At 39.1% G+C, this 21,951-nt stretch overlaps 1 protein-coding gene across 5 annotated transcripts in view; it reads left to right on the top strand.

The window, feature by feature from the left end:
* Positions 1 to 1,128: 1,128 nt before the first annotated feature.
* The window catches only part of scn8ab (sodium channel, voltage gated, type VIII, alpha subunit b), a 44,984-nt gene continuing 24,161 nt past the window's right edge, over positions 1,129 to 21,951 (top strand). For 2 of the 5 annotated variants that reach the window (XM_086087090.1, XM_086087086.1), the window contains exons 1-9: positions 1,129 to 1,560; positions 6,093 to 6,430; positions 15,541 to 15,659; positions 15,772 to 15,861; positions 15,966 to 16,094; positions 17,746 to 17,837; positions 20,913 to 21,134; positions 21,273 to 21,336; positions 21,529 to 21,670. In XM_086087090.1, the coding sequence (XP_085943216.1) occupies positions 6,149 to 6,430; positions 15,541 to 15,659; positions 15,772 to 15,861; positions 15,966 to 16,094; positions 17,746 to 17,837; positions 20,913 to 21,134; positions 21,273 to 21,336; positions 21,529 to 21,670 (1,140 nt within the window). In that variant the 5' untranslated portion in view covers positions 1,129 to 1,560; positions 6,093 to 6,148. Of the gene's footprint in view, positions 1,565 to 6,092; positions 6,431 to 15,540; positions 15,660 to 15,771; positions 15,862 to 15,965; positions 16,095 to 17,304; positions 17,397 to 17,745; positions 17,838 to 20,912; positions 21,135 to 21,272; positions 21,337 to 21,528; positions 21,671 to 21,951 lie in introns of all 5 variants that reach the window. The other 3 variants (XM_086087089.1, XM_086087091.1, XM_086087087.1) reach the window with 2 other exon arrangements.

Here is a 21,951-nt window from a genome sequence, read left to right as displayed (position 1 = left end):
CATCTTTTCACAAAGTAATGACAGAAACAGCCCAAGAACAACTTTACCAGTATGAAAACCTACATACATAGAAGATATCCGGCAGAAGAATACAGATCGAGTGCAGTGATTAGTTCTATATTTCGCAACTAGTAATGAAACACGATGATAAATGGTAGCCAGTTTTTATGGGAGTGATCAGTTCAAGTGCCATCAAGGAGTTTGAGTTTAATCGCCAGGTGTCGTGCAGTTTAAATGACAGATTCTGATCAATGATCATGCCCAAATCCTCATATGATAATCCATTTCATTTCAGTCCCTTGATTGAGAAAATGCATCTTATATCAGTGTGCATAAAACAACTATATATATAAGGATCTTGTATATAATTCTGAATCGTCAATGAACCTAACATGTTAGGTTTTGGAATGTAGGCTATAGGAAGAATTGGGAATAACTCCACACAGGAAGGCTGGATCCTGGAACCCCCAACCTCAACCCCCCAAACTTAGAACTGTGGAGTAGATATGGTAACTACTGGTCCAAGTTCGCCTACCCTTGTAATGCAAAATTGTTTATTTTAGTAAAAATGTATTATTTTATTATAAAATGTTATTTATTAATTAATTGATGCTGATCTCTTTTTCTTCCTTTTAATTACAAAGCATTTGGGCTAACCTTTATTTAATATATTAAGAAAAATCCCCACTTATAAAGTCACCCACTTGTCTGGATTCATAACTGCATGTCTGATGATGTACTGTATCTAACAAACCAACAACAAAGTTATAATTATTAATTTATTTATTAGAGCCAAAAAATACACCAAAATAAAAATTAATGGAAGAGATCGAATGGGACTCCCCCTTCAAGATGGCGGCTAGGCCTGCACTTCCTCAGCCAGTTGAGGTGTACAGTATGTCTATTTAACAAGATAAATTCAAACGACTCAATTTATTTCAAACAATCGTGTCATTTTATTTTTTGTTTTCTTGTTTCATTCGTTTTCTAAATTGGAGCTTATTCCATCTGACTTTGGGCTAGAAGCTCTGTATTAAATAGAAAATGCATATCAGAAGCAAGCCAAACAGCGCCCCCTGGTGGGACATCTACCCCCCCCCCCTTTTTTTTAATGCAGAGTCTCCACTGTATGGGATTTCTCCTCGCATTGATCCAGGGAGGTGCAACCTTGTAACGCCTGCGCCTGGTTATTGGACATTTAAATCAAATCTTTTACTTTGGAAGACCCGCTTTGAGGGTTGCTAAAACCAAAACCATCTTCGCGTTGACCGTTTTTTTTTTTTGCCTGCGTCCAAGCTGTCCAGCGAATTATAACTTCCATCGCCTGGCCGTTGCTGCGGTCTCGTTGTTGAGACTGCAGGCATTTGCCGACACTCCCTAACAATTTGCCCAGAGTCATCAATTATGCAGGGCAGCCGCGCGCACGCCGAGCCAAGATAGCAGCAGCGGCTCGAGCATCAGCAGCAGCAGCAATATGGCGACAGCCGCAGTTGCTCCACACTCTTTTCTACCGCCGCATTCCTCCGGACGCCGTGCGGATTCTTGTTAAGGCGCGGGAAAGTAAGTAAGTGAACGCGTTTTTTGGGGCTTTGTGTCATGGTTTGCTCGCCGCGCGGGTCGCAGTCCTACTTTGGCCACCGACTGCATCCCAATGCGGCAGAGCGCTCCCCCTTCTCAGCATCCTTCCTGGCTCCCACGGAGGGATGGCGCTGGATCACACGAAACTATTTTTTTTTTTTTGCGCTATAATTATAAGAACACCGCGAAGACGAACGCGCGTTCGCCGGTGATCCTTCCACCCCCCCTTTTTTTTTTCTCTTCTTCTGGGGGTAAAGCGAGAGTCAGCATGTTGTTTGGGGTGTTGGCCTTGCATTAGACTGGTCCACACAACATACGCAGATACAAAGTGTGATCAAACTTCTCTCACTGGCCGCAGTGACTCTCTTGTTTCCATTTCAGATGATGCCATTCCGTCATTATTTTGTTGTTGTTATGATTTTTCGATGCACCCCATCACTCCCGTCTTCTTTGCACCATCGTCCCCCCCAAAATATGCGTCTTTACTTTGAGAGTCCTCACGGAGACAGTGGCACCCCCCTTTTGTTCATTTCCATTGGGGTGTGGTAAATAGCCCCGAGGAAGATTATTTATAAACGTACGTTCTCTGCGGCGTGGAATGGGTTCTAATGCTGATTTGGGCTGCTTCGAGTCGTCAGGATGTAATCGGTGTCCTATATGAGTTAGTGTGGTCCCATAGCAGCAATCTATGGTGCCACACTGCAGTAGGTCATTTTAGACTTTAGCCGTACAACACTTGCTGCTACCGAACGCCTCTTACATGATTAGGGATGCAGATTAAAGGTGAGAAAATGCATGATCCTGCTCAGGGGGAGAGAAAATGGCCTAATGCTCCATGTCATATGTTTCTATCATTTGCAGATGCTCAGAACTCGGCTTCTGGTCAGCGTATGAATTAAATCGCATACATACGAGTGTGTATTGGTAGGTTATTCGAGGCCTGTATTATTTGGCAACATCGGGGATGCTGGCCTGTTAGACTTAAGTAAAATACAGCAGTGCAATGCTTGACAAAGTGCAGTGTGGGGAGGAAAATAATTGATTGAAATGAACAAAGCACTGTTTTGGTTCCTCAGGTTATTATCTAATTATTTACCGATGATGAAATGTTGCAGACGCTATTGTAACTTGGTGTACTTTTTGCGTTCATTCGGTGGAACCTCCAAGGTCAAACACAATCCGTTCCAGGGCAATTGGCGACCTGCAATTTGATCTGATTTCAACGCTCACTTTGTTCTTTTTTCAAGTGAGCGATGTCTCAGATGTGTTAAGTAAAATGTTTACATTCCTAAACGTGAAAGAAAGAAAAAAATAACACACTGATCACTCTTAATATCTGGATGTGAAAAAAAACAACAGGGATGTACATGTTATTTGTCTGGAACTAATGGTTGATTAATGTCAAGTCAAAATATTTCTTTACAATATGTTCTATGTGCCTTCATTAGTGTAATTATGTTAATCTGATTAATATTGCCATTGTAGAATATGAATGAATATAAATAAATAAATACAATTTAAAAATCGACCTATTTTCATCCATCTCGGGGTGCAGCCATTTTGCCTTGTCGTGCCATTGTGATGTCATTTTCAGTGACAAAATGGCCGTCCCTAAGATTATAAAAACAATTGTATTTTTCTGCTTATTTCTTATTCCTCAAACACAATATTAATCAGAAGTCAGTAATTAGATCAGTGGGGCCGCATAAAGCATACTAATGTTTTTCAAAGTTCTTTATAAATAAAGTTGAGTTGAGTAAGGAAAGTTTTCAATTTGACTTCCTGTTCAAAGAAAGTGAGGCCAAATGCAGTGCACTACCTGGTTGCAACAGCAGAGGCGCTATTGAGTCAGTCTCAATTTTGCCGTTGAAAGACGGCCAACATTGAAACTATAATCACAGACGTTTGTGATCACACTTCTCGAGACAGCATTATACTAACTGCGCGGCCAATTGAAGCAGGAGTTCAGAACAATAATAGAATCTGAACAGTCACAAGTTATGCACGGTTTGCCAAAGTCTTTGACGACTGAGGTAAAAAAATATATATATATTTTTTTGAAATTGTTGCTCGAATTTGGAATTGTACAACTTTTGGGTGTCCAAAATTTAAGCTACCACTCTATATAAGCATTCAGTACAATGTACAAAAAGTCTCAAGTACACAAACCATGTTCTCAATATTTTCAGATGAGAAGTGTGAATAAATTGTTCTCATGCAAATTCAACTTAAAAGGTTTTGGAAAAAAATCTCCCTTCACGGAAAGCGAAATGAACTCAAGTTCTAGTCCACAACTTGAGATACATTTTCCCTTCACTGCTCGCATTTTGGTGGCAGCAGCAATAAGAAATGACTGCAGGAGATGGCAGATCAGCGTTTTGTATTCCGGGGCTGTGCGTGTGTCTCTCTGATCAAAGTGAGTGTGACGCTTCTTCCTCTTTTGGACCAAATCGGACCAACTCCAATCAGATGTTAGGTAATTAGACAAACGGAGGGAGAGGAATGAAGCGGCTTTATGTCAAATGATGGAATGCAGACAGCGGTGTGTGCGTATTTCCCTGTACAAAGGACACAGCGGCTCACTGAACATCGACAAGCTTTTGGGAGACAAACGAGACTCAGCGATTTTTTTTTTCCTTTGTCGTCTCCGACCCACATGACTCCGTAATACATTTTGTGTGAGACTGCTTTTTATTGATGATTCATTGTGGAGTTGTCTGTCTGGCCAGGTTGTAATCAAAAAGGCCGGGGTCAAATTGCACTGTGACTAATGAGCGTATTGACATTAAAAAGCATTAGCCTACTACCCCTTCCGCTCTTATACAGTGCTGTTACAGTTACACAGTGTGCATGCTTGTGGAATCACCTTGAAAGTAGATCAATGGGTGGAAGGATACGTGGAGGTTGTGCCGAGGTTGGGTTACTTAAAACACAGTTCCTTCCTCTTCTGGGTGCTGGTGATGGTTTTCGTTAATAGTACGATGGGAATTGTTGGATCAATCTGACCGTGGACTTCCTTGTTGCTGACGGAATTTGAAAAGGACGTGAAAGGAAGCCAAACAAACGGCTTGTAATGGAGATCATCTCTTACACATATGTGTGCTTACTAATTGCTTCAATGACTAGCTCATATTTAGTATACGTAAATATGTGACCTCACTAGTCTAAACGTGACATTCTGATTCATGTTACATTTTTGGAATCTGAGTTATGAAGCAAAATCCGGCAACAACCAATCAGAGCTTAGCTGTTTTCTGAAGCTGCGCTGTGATTGGTTGTTACCTGAGACCGGAGCAACGTTGATGTCATCTTGAGTCGACCACAAGTGACAAAATGGCCGCCCCCTGAAATGGATAAACAGCTGGATTTTGCTGCTTAACTCATATTTAGACTACTGGGGATGCACAAAAAAAAATGTCGGTTTTAAGCCTTTATGAAAATGTTACTTCTGTGTATACTTTTTTTGTATGTGTTTTTTTTTTTAGGTGTAAAATCTAACTGAACATTGAACAGCTTCATATCTTGTTTAACCAATTTCTTAGGGAAGGATTTAACCTGACTGGCAAAAAATGTGCGGTAAAATGATCAATGATAATTGATCGTTTTATGCAGCTAAAACTCAAAATATTGAATATTAAGCATTCAGCACAAATGTTTTCCAAAATAGAGCTCTTTAATTTGTCATTTGGATTAATTCAAGATGTTAGATGTCTACTAAAGTTTCTAGAGTTTCTATGTCGATCTCATTTGTATGTGTTTAAAACGTGTTTACTTGTCAATAATTCTTCTTCATTGGACAAACTGCTATTCACGGGGCATAAGAACCAGGCCGGCCCACAAATCAGAAAATCTGCATATATTACAAAATTCTTCCAAAAATACTTATAAACAGTCAATACACGTTTTTCATGCAAAACAAGGTGAAAATATGCATATCATAAAACACAACAATGACTCAATGAATATTCGATTTCAATAGCCAACAGTATGAGTGTCAATCAGTATGTTTTGTGTTGTTGCGTGGAGAAAAATTGCATCACATGCTATGATTAAAGTCATCCAGCATAATTTCATGAACGTTTGCAGTTTTCGGTACTGTTTATTGGAGGAGAACAGGTGCTCACAAAGGGAGGCACTTGAACGTACCCATCCTCCCATGTTCTACTGTCTATCCTATTCAGGGTCATGAGTGAATTGGAGCCTATTTTAGTTGACTTTGGGTGAGAGAGGTGAGGTACAGTACGTCCCAGAATGGTCGGCAGTCTTTCACAGGGCATGTAGACAAATAAACCAGTCACACTTATTTGCAAATTAGAGTATTTAACTTTGCCAAACATAGATGTTTTTGGAATGCGGGAGTAAGTCAAGAGTACCTGGAGAAAACACCCCCAAAATTAAACTCCATTGTAATAAAGCCTGGGCTGAAATTGAAACGATGGAAGTGTTAACATGCAAAATCTAATGTCTTATTTATGTAAATTCTTCTCTTGTTCATAAACGCCTCTGTCTTTCAGATCTGGATGTCTGCTTTGGAAAACAAATAAAGAAGAAATAGCTGCAGGATGAAAACATGGCCGCACCCATTATTGCAACCCCAGGACCTCACAGCTTCAAGAAGTTTACCCCGGAGTCGCTCATTAACATCGAGAAGCGCATCAATGAAGAGAAGAACAAGAAGCCAGCCAAGCCCAGGTCGGACAGCAGTCACCGCGACACGTCCGACGAAAATGAGCCCAAGCCCAACAGGGACTTGGAGGCTGGCAAGAGCTTGCCGCTCATCTATGGCGATATTCCGAAGGGCATGGTGACCACGCCGCTAGAGGATTTGGACCCCTACTATGTCAACCAGAAAGTTAGTCGCGCACTCACTTACAACACCAACGTTCACCCATGTGGCCTTTGCTGCGTATTTTTTCCCCCCCAAAGCAGAATTTGTTTCTGATATTTGGGACAAAATCAATAGAAACGGTTTTGGAAAAAGGGGGCATTTTGGAAAAACTGTAAATCTGTCTGTCATGTCACATTCAAAACAAGTCAGTCAAGATGAGCAAGCGGCAGATTAAACTGCTCTACATGGCGCGACATCATGTGAATCTGTTTTTAAGGGTGACAAAGCTGGAATTATGTGTGACTTGTGTGTACAGTCAGCCCATCTTAAATGTAATATCCTCATTTCATTAGCAGCAAATTAGCATGCTACAACTATAGCTAGCCTATTATAGCATACATGGCTGCTAGCTAAGAGCGGTGCTCTGTCACCTCTACGTTACATGCGCAACTTAGTTGCCTGACAATAAGTTACACTTTAATGATATCTGGTAAGGATTTTATATTAAACAATCTTTGGAATAATACATTGAAGTCTGACTTTCTGGAGAGAATCATTTGCGCTTTTGTCATTTTTCACAAGTGTGCAAATGTAGCTATAATTGAAAATCACTTTATGATTTGTCCGGTTTTCAGTCTGATATCCTTAATGAAAAGTGACTTTGAAATGGGAGTTATTGTTTAACCTTAATAGCAATGATATTAGAAATCTAAAATATGGCCTTTAAGACGTTCAAAAAAGACCTCATTATCCAAACTTCTATGACGTCAATTTGTCACTTAACAGCCAATACACAAAAGGGAGGCAGGGTCATGCTGTTCCTCTGCTGCCTGCTTCTGTGAAATTTAAAGGGGCAATTGTTGTAAAAGGTGAGGAATTCACTGCTTCATCTTTGCTTGTAATGTTAGTGAGGGAGAAAAAAATGGAACAAGATGGCAGAAGAAGACAAGAAGTGGAAAGGTCATGTCAGACAAACTTATCAACAAATGTTTTTATTAACGTTTGTTGGTAAGATTTTAATATTGTTAGGCTACGCCATATTTGATTTTTTTTGGACAGGGGCATATTTTTAGCTCACACATTGTTTTTTTTTTTAATTAATATTGTAATAATTAGTAAAAAAAAAAAAATGACTTGGGGAATGTGTGATTAGTCATGATCTCACAAAACCACGTCAATTTCCATGAGATTTTGTCAATACATGTGGCAATTAACAACCCATTCAATTCATGATGAGATTTAGTATAAATGTGTGGCTATAGTACAGTATACAAAAATATAAATTCACTTACTTATTTAGCTATTTTCAGCAGTAAAACGTTAATATTTTATCCATAATAAATTAGAGGACTTCATTGCTTTTCCATGTATGTTTTGCCACTTGCTGTCGACTGAAAATGACATCACCTGTGCTCAGTGCTCAGGTAACAACCAATCATGGCTCACCTTTCCAACGTCACATGAACAAACCATTGATGGTTACCTGAGCCTTGAGCAACTGTCATTTTCAGTCAACAGCAAGTGGCAAAACGTGTTTTTAAAGGTATCGTATATGAAAAGGAATGAAGTTAGCAAATTAATTCTATTTTTTCGGACTTGCAACTTCCCCTAAAGACGCAGCACACAAATACTTCTTGAGTTCCGTTGGTGTGGTTTCAAATGATATTTTGATATTATTATTGATATTTCTCTATTTTTGCAGCCGCTGCTGACTTTTTCCACACGTATGTGGGCGGCAGTAACTTGGACAGCAGCTCAGTCTTGTTTGCTTGAGGACTGTTGGGTCACATGTTCAAAACCTGCTGCAGATGAATAATTGGACTGTAACTGCTTACTAAGACTTCCAAAATCGTACCCCATCCTCCTTTGCCTGAAATAACTCGTTTACTTTTGTTTACTAACAAATGCAAAATTGTATACCAGCCCTGGGTAATTATTATGATATATTATATGTACATAAACAACAGTAAATTACCTAATATGTAACATTTTGTAATAGTTTTATTATTATGTGAATATTCAAATAAATTAATTTGTAATAGGATTCTATTTTCACTTTGGTCTACTGCCACAGTGGGAATGCACTTTGATTTTGGTAAATTTTGAAATTTAAAGATTCACTTCACTTACACTTTTTTTCTCTGTTGCTTTGGTACATTTCTCAGATGATAATTGATTTCCTCAAAACTACTTGTTCACGTTCCACATTGTGTCACACATAAAAAAGTAGGTTCTCATTTCTTTAAACACGTACATTTTATTTGACATCTAATCAAATGATTATGTCGGACTCGTATGACTTGTCGCTATTTTCGAGACTTCCATCTTCCCATAAACACTCGAGACTTGACTCGGTCTCTTCTTTTGGGACTCATGAACATTACTAATATCTATGGTGTGGCTTGCTCTCATTTTCTCTTCTGTGTGTGCGTGTGCAGCTCAGGTGCCGGCTTGTAAGTTGCCCCCCCCCCCCCCACACCTCCCCCTACCGAAAGGCAGCGCTGCCGTTCGTTACCACCGAAAATGTTCATTCACTTTTCTATTCAGTTAAATATCAATTGTGGTGTAGTTACATTTTTGTGGATTTAACCAAAATATGACTTGAGACGTAGATTTGCATGTAACTTTGCATGTAACAGGTGTAACTTTCAATCTAGAATATGGAATTTGTCGCCAAAACATAAGTGGCAGTTGACATCACAACAACCTTCTAGATTACACTGTTATATTGACGACATAATGCAATTTTTCTCATCAGTACACAATGACACAAAGTCATTTTGATGAAACTGACACAAATATTTACTTTGAGAGATGGACGAAGGTTTTTGAGAACAATAATGGCTTTTGCAGGGGAAACATGATGTTTTGCTATTTGTTTTTTCAATTCTGATCCGTTTTCGTTACCTTGCAATATAAAGGGCTACAGCTTATTATTATTCACTGACAAATTAAGAAAATGGTGAAACGTATTAATCATTTATACCAAAATATATTAGGATAGACAGACAGACAGACAGACAGACAGACAGACAGACAGAGCTGGCTAGCTAGCAGGATAGCTAGCTCGCTAGGTAGGTAAATATGTAGATAGACACAGAGGTAGAGAAATGGAAAACAATACCGGCCCGGCAGGAATATATATGACTATTTAACTTTTTGTTGTATCACAATAATGTAAGGATTTTGTTCTCCTTTATTATATATTATATATATTATATATATATTCACTGAGAAATGGTTAAAAGTATCAATAATGGAATGGAAACAATTCTCAAAGCCACACCACATTTATACCAAAATATATTAAGATAGACAGAAAGACAGCCATAGCTCACTAGCTAGCTGCATAGCTAGTTAGGTAGGTAAAGAGATAGATAGATGGATGGAGACGGAGAAATGGAAAACAATATCGGCACATATATGTATGACTGTCTTGTTTTTTGTTGTAACACAAAAACGTAAGGATTGGATTATTTTCTCCAAACATGAAATTACTTTAAATGTTAAAACCGTAACTTTTTACGCTTCTGTTAAAGTCCCACCTTAACACATGGTCTGACTGCACTGTGGTTGTTTTAGTCACTGTTTATACTGAGCGATATATACAGCAGTGTGTAAAATGTCATTTCCCCTTCAGGCATTAAAATACAATGAATTAAATGAAAATGAAAAAGTGCCTTGCGCCACACGCATGTTAGCACCCCAACCCCCCCCCCCCCGCCCCGTTGTTTTCACACCATCCCCTACACTTGACCGACGGTCGTCCTATCACATAGCATCACTATATGTTAGCGTGTGTGCTGAGCATGTGCGTGCGTGTGTGTCACGGTCAGATGCAGGAAACCTGATCACAGCACTCGCGCATCACAAAGAGAGGAAGAGGGGGCATTGGCGAGGAGGAGGAGAAATGCAGCGTTGCAGTTCTCGTTTTCCCCTGTGATGCCTTGTAGACTGCCTGGGCTTTTCAAATGCCTCATGTGATTAGACCAAGCTGCTCGAGTCTTCCAGCGAAAGGCTCGGAAGCCATGTATGCTTTCGCTCATGTGCACACAGTTGGCCTAAAGAGTTAAAATGACAATTTTGACTCACTACTTGCGTTGCTTCCTGTAAACGACTCAGCCCTTGAAAGCCTCGTTTTTGTCACAGTACCTTTTTATTCTTTGCGCGTTATTTTCAATACATAACAAGCAAAAGTCTTTGTCTCTTACTATCTCATTTCCACCACCTCTTCCCCTCTGTTCTTTTTTTTTTTTCAGGGTGTAGTAAATTAGAGCAGGGGCCAGGCTTTAGTGCTCTGTCTGAGTCCTCAGTCTCTGATGACACAGCATCCTGCTGCACTGAGTGAGGGAGGGATGGGGTGATGGTGTGTGTGTGTGTGTGTGCGTGTGTGTGTGTGACTGTGACTGCGTGCTAGGTGGTTGCTATAAAGGAGGAGGGTGGGGTTTTGCATCAAATTGTTCAGGTAAAGATTTCGAATGATGCATTTTGGGATCATTTGCAGGCAAGGCGTATATTCAGTCTCAGCGTCAGAAGCATCCATCTCTGCGTTTAAAGCATTCTTGGCCCACCATGTTGAATTTTTGCCGCTTACGATATTGATTTAGGAACCACTGTCAGCTAGCTACTCATGACAGCACGGGCTCCGGTCCAGCTAATGTCGACGCGTTCCAATACATAATGTTATAATTCTGTAAAGAGGCCTCGCGTGTAAGTTATTTGCGCCGTGTTTTTCTTTTGTGAAGGTCAAATGATGCCGCTGGTCACGACGAGCTGAACACACACGTTTCAAAATGTTCATCATTTCAAAAAATTGTCTAGTGATGGATAACTGCTAATGGGTCAACTGGTTAGAAAAGACTCAAGCCATCCAGTTTGCGGCAAGAACGGCTGATAAAGATTGCCCTTCCCGAATGTCTTTGTTGAGGGGACATTCCTTAAATGAGATAAGTACAGAATTCATCACTTATAGACACTTAGCCTGCCGCTAAATATTAGTCACAAAGTCACAGTGTACAATATGGGAAGACAGAGACAAAACAACCTTGACGTATTTTTTTGTATATTGTGTTTAAACTGCATTATGTAGCTTCAGCTAATTAGTCATTTAAAAATCGACAGTTTGACAATTCCGAACATTCCCACAATGCAACGCTTCATTTCCACGGCATATTGTAGGCCTATTGCTTTTGTCTGTGACTAGCATGCAAACCAGGCATATTGTTGTAGTAGTGAAACAACATTTTATGACCAAAATAATCCTCACCAATCAAATTACAACCATCCAAAGTCCGATGCGTTTCAATGAGCGGAGAGCGTTTCACCATGGAAAAATGCTGCATTCGGGGAAAATGGGAAATCGGACGGTGTCAGTTCCGACCTCAAAGCGTTCGAGGCAAATGTAAGACAAGACATATGTTTGCGATGACGTTAACCAGAACAACAAACAATTAATCAGAATCAGCCTTTTTTTGTTATTTATATTTGCCTGGAACGCTTTGAAGGCGAAACTGGGACACTCCAAGTGGGAAAAATCCGACTTTCTCAAATGCAGCATTAGACCACCATTTTGACTTGTGACGTAAGCTCGGAATTTTCAATAGCTAGTATTAAAAATGTATCATTTACTGTGTAAATTAGGTTGGTATGCGAAGACCCAGTAAAGTGTATTCAGAGATTGCAAATACTGAAAAGTATGAGGTACTCAATTGTGGAGATATAGCATTATATTAACGTTTTGTTTTTTTGTATTTTTCACCATTTCGTCATTTTCAGCGTGGCTAAAGTGATGCACTTCAGCCTCAGGCAAGATTGAGCTCATCCCTTACTACATGTGTACAGTATAAGAACTTGAGCACCTTTGTCCACGTCAGTGGTTATCCAGCCCAACTAGTTATTATTACTAGTCCCAGCCAGGTGTGTAAACTCGCAAGCTAGCGCATGGCGCCGCGGTCTTTAAGCAGACATGTTTTTGTAACTCAAACATGTAGGGATCGAGTAGACATAAGCAAGATGCATTTTTGACCGGGGCATGGTTACATTAATGTGTAATTTTAAAAGCCTCATTTTATATACTTGGCCGGTTTTTTTTAATCATTAAAAATTTGCATTGTTATTTATTGTAATAATGCCTGTATTCAACCTCCCATGCCATCATGTTGGTCTTCTCTAAACAGCAACTAGTTGAGATAATGAACCCTTGACCAAAGTATAAGACAACACATCTGTCGCGCGCTAAAGCACAAAAGCAACAGCTGTTGTTTGTTAGTTAGCAGGCTTGCTCTTTGAAAATTCACAGAATCACGGTTCGGTCCCATTCTTACGCATAATTAGCCACACTGTTACCTGCGCTGATTAATTAATGCCCACTTATTTGGTCGTAGTAATTAATTGAATGGGTTTTGAAAATGGTGAACAAAAGCTGTTCACTTACTCCCTAATATAGGGATTGTGATGTTGTGGACTACTTGGGCGCGCCGTTAACTCGTTCACTGCCATTGACGGCTATAGACGTCAAAAATTCATTTGAACTATCCATATTAGTTTACAACTTTTTTCCACTTTTGTTAACAAGAGTATTAAAACCTAGGAAAAAATTATAGTACATTTAGAACAGATATAAAATTTGTGATTAATCGTGAGTTAACTATTGAAATCATGTGATTAATTACAATTGAAGATTTTAGTTGCCTGACGCCCCTAATTTTTAATATTTTCTTTTCTTAAAAAAAAAAAAGATAATAAAAAAAATGTCTAGGTTTTTATACTCTTGTTAACAAAAGTGGGGTGGGGGGAATGTTACACTAATATAAATAGTTCAAATTAATTTTTGACGTTTATAGGCGTCAATGGCAGTGAATGAGTTAATTACGTCATTGCCGTCACATAATGACAACATTCGGGATCAACGTAAAATAATAAAATTTCTGTAATAGATACACTTATATAACATTATACTTTAAGATGAGAGTACTTTGCAAAATGAATACAAGCAATGCACTTTTATGTCCATCCATGCTAATATATTGCTTTACTTGAAGATATTTTCGCATCACAACTCCAATAAACAATCCCCTGGAATTATTTAGATATATTGTGGGGTACACTGAGAGCACGTAATGTGGGGGAAATATTTTTATTACACAAATAATTGCACATTTCACAATGTCTTGAAATGGTTTGGTGACACCAAAGATGCTGAGCTTCAGTTCATACATGACATGACTCTTAATTCCATTCGCCGTCACTGTTAGGTATCTTGCTCAATGCTCAATGCTCATTTTAAAATAGCTCATTATTCACATCTCCTTCCATGCACACACTGTATTGGCTTTGTCAGCAAAACTCTTCCTCTGACCTCTGGGACACACCACACACACATGAATTTAGATCATGTGCTTTCATCTTATGTTGATTGTGTGGAGTATTATTAATATCTTGTGCCTGGACTGAAGAATATTTTGTTAAAGGTGAGCGCAGAGGTGCTGGGAGGTTGGCCATTTCGCTTCAGGTTGAAGCTCTGGATTGACTAATTTTGCTGCATAGATATTTGTTTGTCATGTGTGTTAGCAATGCAGCTCGAAAAGTACTAAACAGATGGTGGTGTGGCATTTAGTCTTTAGTTCACAGTTTAAAATCATAACTTAACTTAACAGGATGTCTCAGAGATTTTTCAGCCGATGTATTTAGCCAAACCGTGTAACTTGTTCTAGCTTAATGCTAACACACAATGCAACACACAGTAAATGGGCTAACGTAACTAGCATACAACAATACGCAATGATCTTCTTCTTTGTTTTAATCTTTGTATTATACTGCCCCCTGATGGCACAGGTGTACACACCAGGATTTACACAGTCCAGTAAATAAAGCATAAAATCAAAATGTAGAAAAGACACAAATGTCAGTTTGATTCTTTACATTCTATTGTTATCAGTATATGTTGTTTTAAAGTAAAATGCCAAATGCTGTTGAAAGCTATTTTTCTAACAATAACATTTTGTTGGTGTTTTTTTTGGGTGTTTGGAATGGATTAATGGCTTTTCAGTTTCAAATACAAGTTTTGTATGCCAGATTATGAACACTAAAAAGATGCTTCAAGCTGTATAGCGCAACTCCCAGTTGTAGTTTACCTAAGCATAAAACAAAGATAATTACACATTGTACATTTTAAAACATCCAAACAACTCCCTAAAGAAAGGCCCCGCTCGATTGATGTTAATGCTATTGCTAGTTAGCATCTATATTGCGGTTCTTTAATGCCTATAAGCAATGGCTTGAACATAATTATATCAGCAACAAAAAGTAGATGGACAATACAACTTACTCAGTCATAAACTCTTGCTATTCTGAATTAAAATGCATATTAACATTTTTTTTCTAGCTAGGCTGGAACAGATTATTGGCATTTCCATTCATACATCTCAAGACCTTGCTGCATTTGTTTTTTTTCTAAATAATTGTACAATAAGTTCATATGCTTTATCCTGTCACATCATATCTCCCCCCAAAACACACACACACACACACACACACACAGCCACATGCACACTCCAGTGCCCAGCTCCACTTGGCCCACTGCCGTTTATGGGTGGGGAGTGGTTGCTGAGAGCATGGAGTCAGCAGATCTGCCACTGATCAATGACAGCATTTGCAGTTCTCTTCCAGTAAAAGCTTTAAACCTGGGCTGAGGAGCCTCATTTGGCAAGCACGGAGTGGAGCTTCACATGCATCTGTTTGTTGCCTCTGTCATGGCGAAAGCACTGCAGGACTGATGCAAGTGGCACCTCTGTGCTGTGTTTGTGCCGCGTCCTTTGTAAAGGGGAGGGCCATTACATCACGCGCTGTTTTCTCACAGCAGTCAGGGGCAAAGGCAAGGTAGAATATAATGTGTAAAGGAGAGGGACATTCATGAAAAATCTCCATCAAAATTGATCTACACGGACTTGTCGTGTGTATTGTGAGAAGCAGCTATGTGTTTGAACGGGGGAACACAATGCAGCAGAGGCCCGTGACTCAGACATAATCTCATAAATAAATTAATCAATTAAAATGTTGGTCTTAAATATTGTACTGTATGCCATGTTTGTGCAAACTCTACCATCTCTCTTTTTTCTCTCTTCCTCTTTCCGCAGACATTCATAGTGCTAAACAAGGGGAAAACACTCTTCCGCTTTAGTGCCACGCCCTCCCTGTACATCATCAGCCCTTTTAATATTTTCAGGCGAATAGCAATTAAGATTTTGATACATTCATATCCTTTCTGCATGGATGTGTGAACAATTAACAGTGGAAATGTATGCACACACTCACACTCACACACACGCACACACTAACTCGTGTGTTGATCCTTAACGTCCTCTCACGTTATTCAGCATGATCATCATGTGCACCATTTTGACCAACTGTATATTCATGACATTTAGCGACCCCCCAGAGTGGTCCAAACAAGTAGAGTAAGTACCGTGCTTCTCATTTCTACATTTAAAAAGTATATTAATCTTGTCTCTTTACTGTAACTATTGCTTGTTTTTTTCTTTTTCTTTTTCTTTCTTTCCAGGTATACCTTCACTGGTATCTATACGTTTGAGTCACTCACAAAAATTGTGGCCAGAGGTTTCGCAATCGATGGATTCACTTTTCTCCGAGATCCATGGAATTGGCTGGATTTCATGGTCATTTCAATGGCGTAAGTATTATGTTGTTGTAAAGGAGATGTTGACACTTTTTGGGATTTTACAATAGTAACATTTTAGTACAGTACTTGGAATGATGACAAAATAGCTAACAGCAACAAAACAACAAAAGGGCTCACAGCCTTAAAATACAATATACTAATAATGTTATCATTTCTTTGCTTTCTAATGTTTTAGCCTCCTTATTTAGCTTTATGTTAAGACTGCAACTGCCTAGCTTCTATATGAATGAATCTTATCATCTCTAAGCAATGTTTTATTGAGTTAGCATTTTACATAGGTTAGCCCTTACATAATCGCTAACCTAGCCAAAGATTTTTGCTCATGTGTTACAGTTAACGTTCAAAATATTTGACACATGAGGTGCATCTATGATGCAACTTTTCTATCTATCTATCTATCTATCTATCTATCTATCTATCTATCTATCTATCTATCTATCTATCTATCTATCTATCTATCTATCTATCTATCTATCTATCTATCTATCTATCTATCTAGTTAGCTAGCTGCTATTTAGTTAGCTGGCTAGCTAACTTGGTATCTATCTATCTATCTATCTATCTATCTATCTATCTATCTATCTATCTATCTATCTATCTATCTATCTATCTATCTATCTATCTATCTATCTATCTATCTATCTATCTATCTCTCTATCTCTCTATCTTGCACCCAAACTCTGCACTTGCTATTCTTGTTCGCGTTAGCGAACGAATCCCATCAACCCAAATTGGTTACTTATTGTACTTTACACCCCCCAAAAAACGCTTCATAGTCCAACAAATGAAAAATACCATTAGATTAAAATATGAAATTGTAAATGGAATGCACGTACATGGCGCTTTATCTTCATCATACGTTTACAAAGCCATGTTCACTGGCCCGTACTATGTGTGTCAACCCGCAGAAAAGTTGAACTTTTTTAGTTTAAAATAGCATCAAGGATATTAGTAATGACTTCAAAGCAAAGAAATCAACAGTCTCACATCAGACTGTATTTTACAGGTCTAAGTGTTTATTTCTTCTGTAACTTTGAGCTAGTTTACCTCACTCTAAGTTATGGCTTTGGGGGACCACACAAAATTCTTTTTAGTATTTATGTCCGTGCGACCATTTTGGATAATGCTTATTAAAATGTGATGTGAGAACATTCCCTGTGGTTCCAGACTGCTGAGTGCCTGTGTCTGATCCACCTTGCAGGTATATAACAGAGTTTGTAAACCTAGGCAATGTGTCAGCTCTGCGTACGTTCAGGGTTCTGAGGGCTTTGAAAACAATATCGGTTATCCCAGGTAAGAGAGACCAGGTGTCTGTGTGGGCGGGAGGGCGAGTCGCCGGGTTGATGTTAGCTGTGGTTTTGTTTGGGTGCCTATCCTCTCCTCTTCCTCATTCGTCTTCCTCCCACGAGTTGGACCGGGCTTCTCTATTCTTTTCTTTCTTTCTTTCTTTCTTTTCTTTTCTTTCTTTCTTTCTTTCCTTCCTTCTTTCTTTCTTTCCTCCCACACTGTGGTGTCCCCTCCTGGTCCTCGATGGTGGTGATGCTGTCGTGCTCCTGCACGTCCATGCGTGCGTGTCGTTCTTGTGCGTTGTGTGTCGTGTGTCATGTAGTTCTGCTCTTTGTGTCGTCCTACCTTGTTACAGATATATAACAGAGTTTGTGGACCTTGGGAATGTGTCGGCCCTCAGAACGTTCAGGGTTCTCCGAGCATTGAAAACTATTTCTGTCATTCCAGGTGAGACTCCCATTTAAACACTAAGGCTGAGCTTAGCTATTAGCCATCCTCATTTTCTCATTCCTTTATTTACAAGAAGCGAATGGAACAACTTTTTTGATTTCTTTTTTTCTATGAATCAAAAATGGTAGTAATACATTTTTGATAGGCTTAGCAGTCTACTGGCAGTTTTAATACCGATGTGTGATTTGAAATGTAAAACAAAGCTCCAGTTTTTTTGAGCCAGTTTTCCAAACTGTACCCACTTTTTTTTTGATGACAGTAAAATGTTGCGCCCTGGAAATAACACCCTTTCCTCGGCTCCTTCCTAAAAGTTGAACTCTATTTATTTCTTTATTTTTTTTTTCATCTTCTTTCCAAAGACTGCTGACATTCCTTCAGACTGCCAAGCCTAATCTGACTGCAGATCAGTGCTGCATGATGCTTGGAGACACATGCTTTTTACAGGTTTGCCTTCAAGAGGAATTAATTAGCTATTTCCAAGACACCAAATGTTGCCTTTTTGCAGACTCTTTTCAAAATGTCATGACAGATGAGATGAATCCAGCATGAGGCACACACGCACACATATACAGTCCATATATAAAGTCTACAGACCCTTGTTCTTATGCATATATATATATATAGGTTTTTCCACCATTAATGTGACCTGTACATTATTCAAAAAATCTTTTTGAGAGTTGATTTAAAATGAGATAATGTGGTTGCACTAGTGCGCACACCCTCATATGACTTGTGGATGTGGCATTTAAACTCATGTGAAATGGGCGTGAGCACACACCTGCCACCATTTAAAGTGCCTCTTGTTAACCTCAAATAAAGTTCAGATGTTCTTTGGTGACATTGTATTTGTTGCTTGTGTTCCTTTGTCGATGAGCAGTCTTATGTTCACGCTATGGCTTTTAGAATTTCAGCCAGAAAGCCTACTAGAACATCTCAACTTTATGTGGGGCTAATCAGAGGCACTTTAAACAGTGAAAGGTTGTGTGCTGACCCCCGTTTAATATGAGTTGGAATGTGATGAGTTAATTATGAGCATCCCTAGGTATAAGACGGTATGCACATGTGCAACCATTTTTTTACTTCTGGAAAACATAATTGACAACATTAATGGTGGAAAAATGTTTGAAATATCACCAAAACATGGCATTTGAAGTGTGTGTAGACTTTTTATATCCACTGTATATCACCAGTGCATACAGCTAAATCAGCCTTCAGCCTCTGCATGAGTGGGAAGAGTTAGTGGAAGCCACAGTGGTATAATTCCAGTTTACAGACAGATGACACACAGTGAGCATCTTCAGCCTTGGCGTTTAAATGACCTGCATGGCACCTTTCATTGCTCCTCCTCGCCTTTCCTCTCTTTCTCGTCTTCACCTCCTGCTTTGTGCCCCTGCTGTGATTTGTTCAATGGAGTTTTTTTTTTTGTGTGTGTAAACTTGCAACTATTAAGGGATGTTTCCTAACTTGATTCACTGATTTATCTGATGATTTTTTTTTTTAAAGAAACATTAATATGAGCAAAAAGTCATTTTATTTTCTAGATAATGTACATAATAATTCTATATTCATATCACTCATGTAAAAATAACCGCGCAAAAGGCACATACATAGCAAAAGATGTTTTCCCTTCACGGAAACATCCCATGTAGCTGCAGTTATTTGGTGTTTAAAGTTTTAATCTAAATGTAACTGAATGCTGTAGATTGAATGTCCATATGCAGTAAGTATAGAAAGTGAACACACTGTTAAATTATTGAGTTTATCTGATGAAAAATAGAACATGTGCAAGAAGTTGTTTGCATAGTGTGCAATTGTGCACACTTCAAAAGTAATATGGGCAAAGGACAATTTCCTGAAACAAACTGAAGTCACACCTGCATTCAAATATTAAGCCCTCGAGCCCACACACCCACAAGCTACACTTTTATTGTTCTGTTTACATTATTTATGCTTAGAAATCAGAGATTTCCACTTTAGATGCTAAATATGTTTCAAAGCCACACAGGATTCTGAGCTTTCATCAATAAACTCTCTGTTGTTGCTCTGCTGCATCCTTATGGAGCAGCATGTTATTTAGTGACTAAAAAACTCGATACATACTTAATGTTCTTTTTACGTCATTAAAATATGGGGACTTTTACATTTGACTCCTGTCATGGATGTTGGGTTTCGTGGTAGTGGTGTGAAGGCAAGTGTGGGCCCAAATGCAGAGGAGCAGCAAAGGCAAGGCAGGGAAGCAGCAGTAATAAAAGTATTTGTCTTCCAAAATGCAAATAAAACATATTTTCGCTGTCATGTGAAAAACACCTATGTCCATTTTTGTCATAAAAAAAAAAACTTACATTTATGGAATGAAACTGAATACAGGCATTTCAAAAATGTAAAAAAAAAAAATGGACATAAGTGTTTTTCACAGGACAGGCGCTGATATATAAGAATCCTGCAGGAACAGGAACAGTGACTTGGTGAAACACAGGAACAGAAACAGCTACTTGGCGAAGCTCCTGAAGATGAACAAGAGCGTGAATTTGAAACCTTGACTTGATGAGGCATCGAACAGGAAAAGGAACATGAATAATGGCTTGCCAGTGCCTGTACAGGAAACTTAACTTAACAACACTGGAGCAGGGACAGCAGCGTATGCAGGAACTACAGAAAACGGGTGGTATGAGAGGTGAAGAAGTTGGCACGGGTTCGGAAGGACGTGACTTGGTCGGGGGTGTGGAACAAGAACAGTATAAGACGGGACATGACAACAAGACAGGACTGTTATTTTGGTACTGCCGTTGGTTAGAGGGAAAGACTTAGTCGTGGACACAGCGATTAGAAAAACTCAACAAAAACTGAGTGGAATGAGAAAAACTATAGGAACCAGAGAATTCAAAATTTGAGTCCGATTTGGTATCAGAAAGAAAGTTAAATAAATCAGGGCAATCTTTAAAAATCAAAATTAGTGTTCTCGTTTTATTTTATTTCTGTCTATCTGCGTGTATGTGTGTGTGAATGTTCTCGTTTTTATGAATGTGTACTTGTGCACACGTGTGTATGTGTGTGCTTTTTGTGTGTTGTCAGGCCTCAAGACCATTGTGGGCGCCCTGATCCAGTCTGTGAAGAAGCTGTCTGACGTGATGATCCTGACCGTCTTCTGCCTCAGCGTCTTTGCTCTGATCGGACTGCAGCTCTTCATGGGGAACTTGCGGCAAAAATGTGTCTTTTGGCCTATCAATACCACCAACCTGTACCTGTCCAATGGCTCTAAGGGCTTTGATTGGGACGAATACATCATGAATGATAGTGAGTCGCAATGATCTTGTGACTTCATGACATACAGTAATAAGATGACAATATGGCCATATTATTGTCCTATTTGAGCTCACAACATGGACGTACTTGACTTGTAATTAATGATGACATTGTCTGTGTTTTCCACAGCTAACTTCTACTTTTATCCAGGTCAGACTGATGCGCTATTATGCGGAAATAGTTCAGACTCGGGGTGAGTTGGTATTTAACTCGCTTGATGGATTTCTAAATATGCCATGACTACTAAAAATCTATTCAGAATGCGAAGTGGATGTGAAAAAGAAAGTGGTCTTGACCTATCAATGATGCCGCTTGTATTGATATGGTAATAATGTTACATTCTTGTCATTTGAAGGTCATGCGTTTGTTTTGTCACATCTTTCAGACGATGTCCTGAGGGGTTTACGTGTATGAAAGCTGGAAGGAACCCCAACTATGGTTACACCAGCTTTGACAGCTTTGGATGGGCCTTCCTCACCCTCTTTCGTCTAATGACACAAGACTTCTGGGAAAATCTCTACATGCTGGTAATGTTGATGGTTTAAATGTGAGTGTGAAGGGTTCTCTGTCTCAATACGTACCCTGTGATTGGCTAACGACCGAACCAGGGTGCCCACAGTCTTGTCAAGGTGGCCACAGAACAAACTAGCAGTCATCATGTGTTTTGATAAAGTTCTTATGTAGTGGGCAAGAGGAAACTCATACAACGGCGTATTAGGGCCATGCATATAAGTCTAAATATTTTTTTAGAGGGGGGTAATATTCCGAGAAAAAAATCACAAGTTTACGAGACAAAACTCGGATATTT

This window comes from Leptonotus elevatus, chromosome 10 (genome assembly GCF_054856555.1).
Source record: "Leptonotus elevatus isolate MCC_2025b chromosome 10, RoL_Lele_1.0, whole genome shotgun sequence".
NCBI lineage: Eukaryota > Metazoa > Chordata > Actinopteri > Syngnathiformes > Syngnathidae > Leptonotus > Leptonotus elevatus.
The sequence above is the reverse complement of the archived record's forward strand: the minus strand, read 5'-3'. Positions and strand labels throughout refer to the sequence as shown.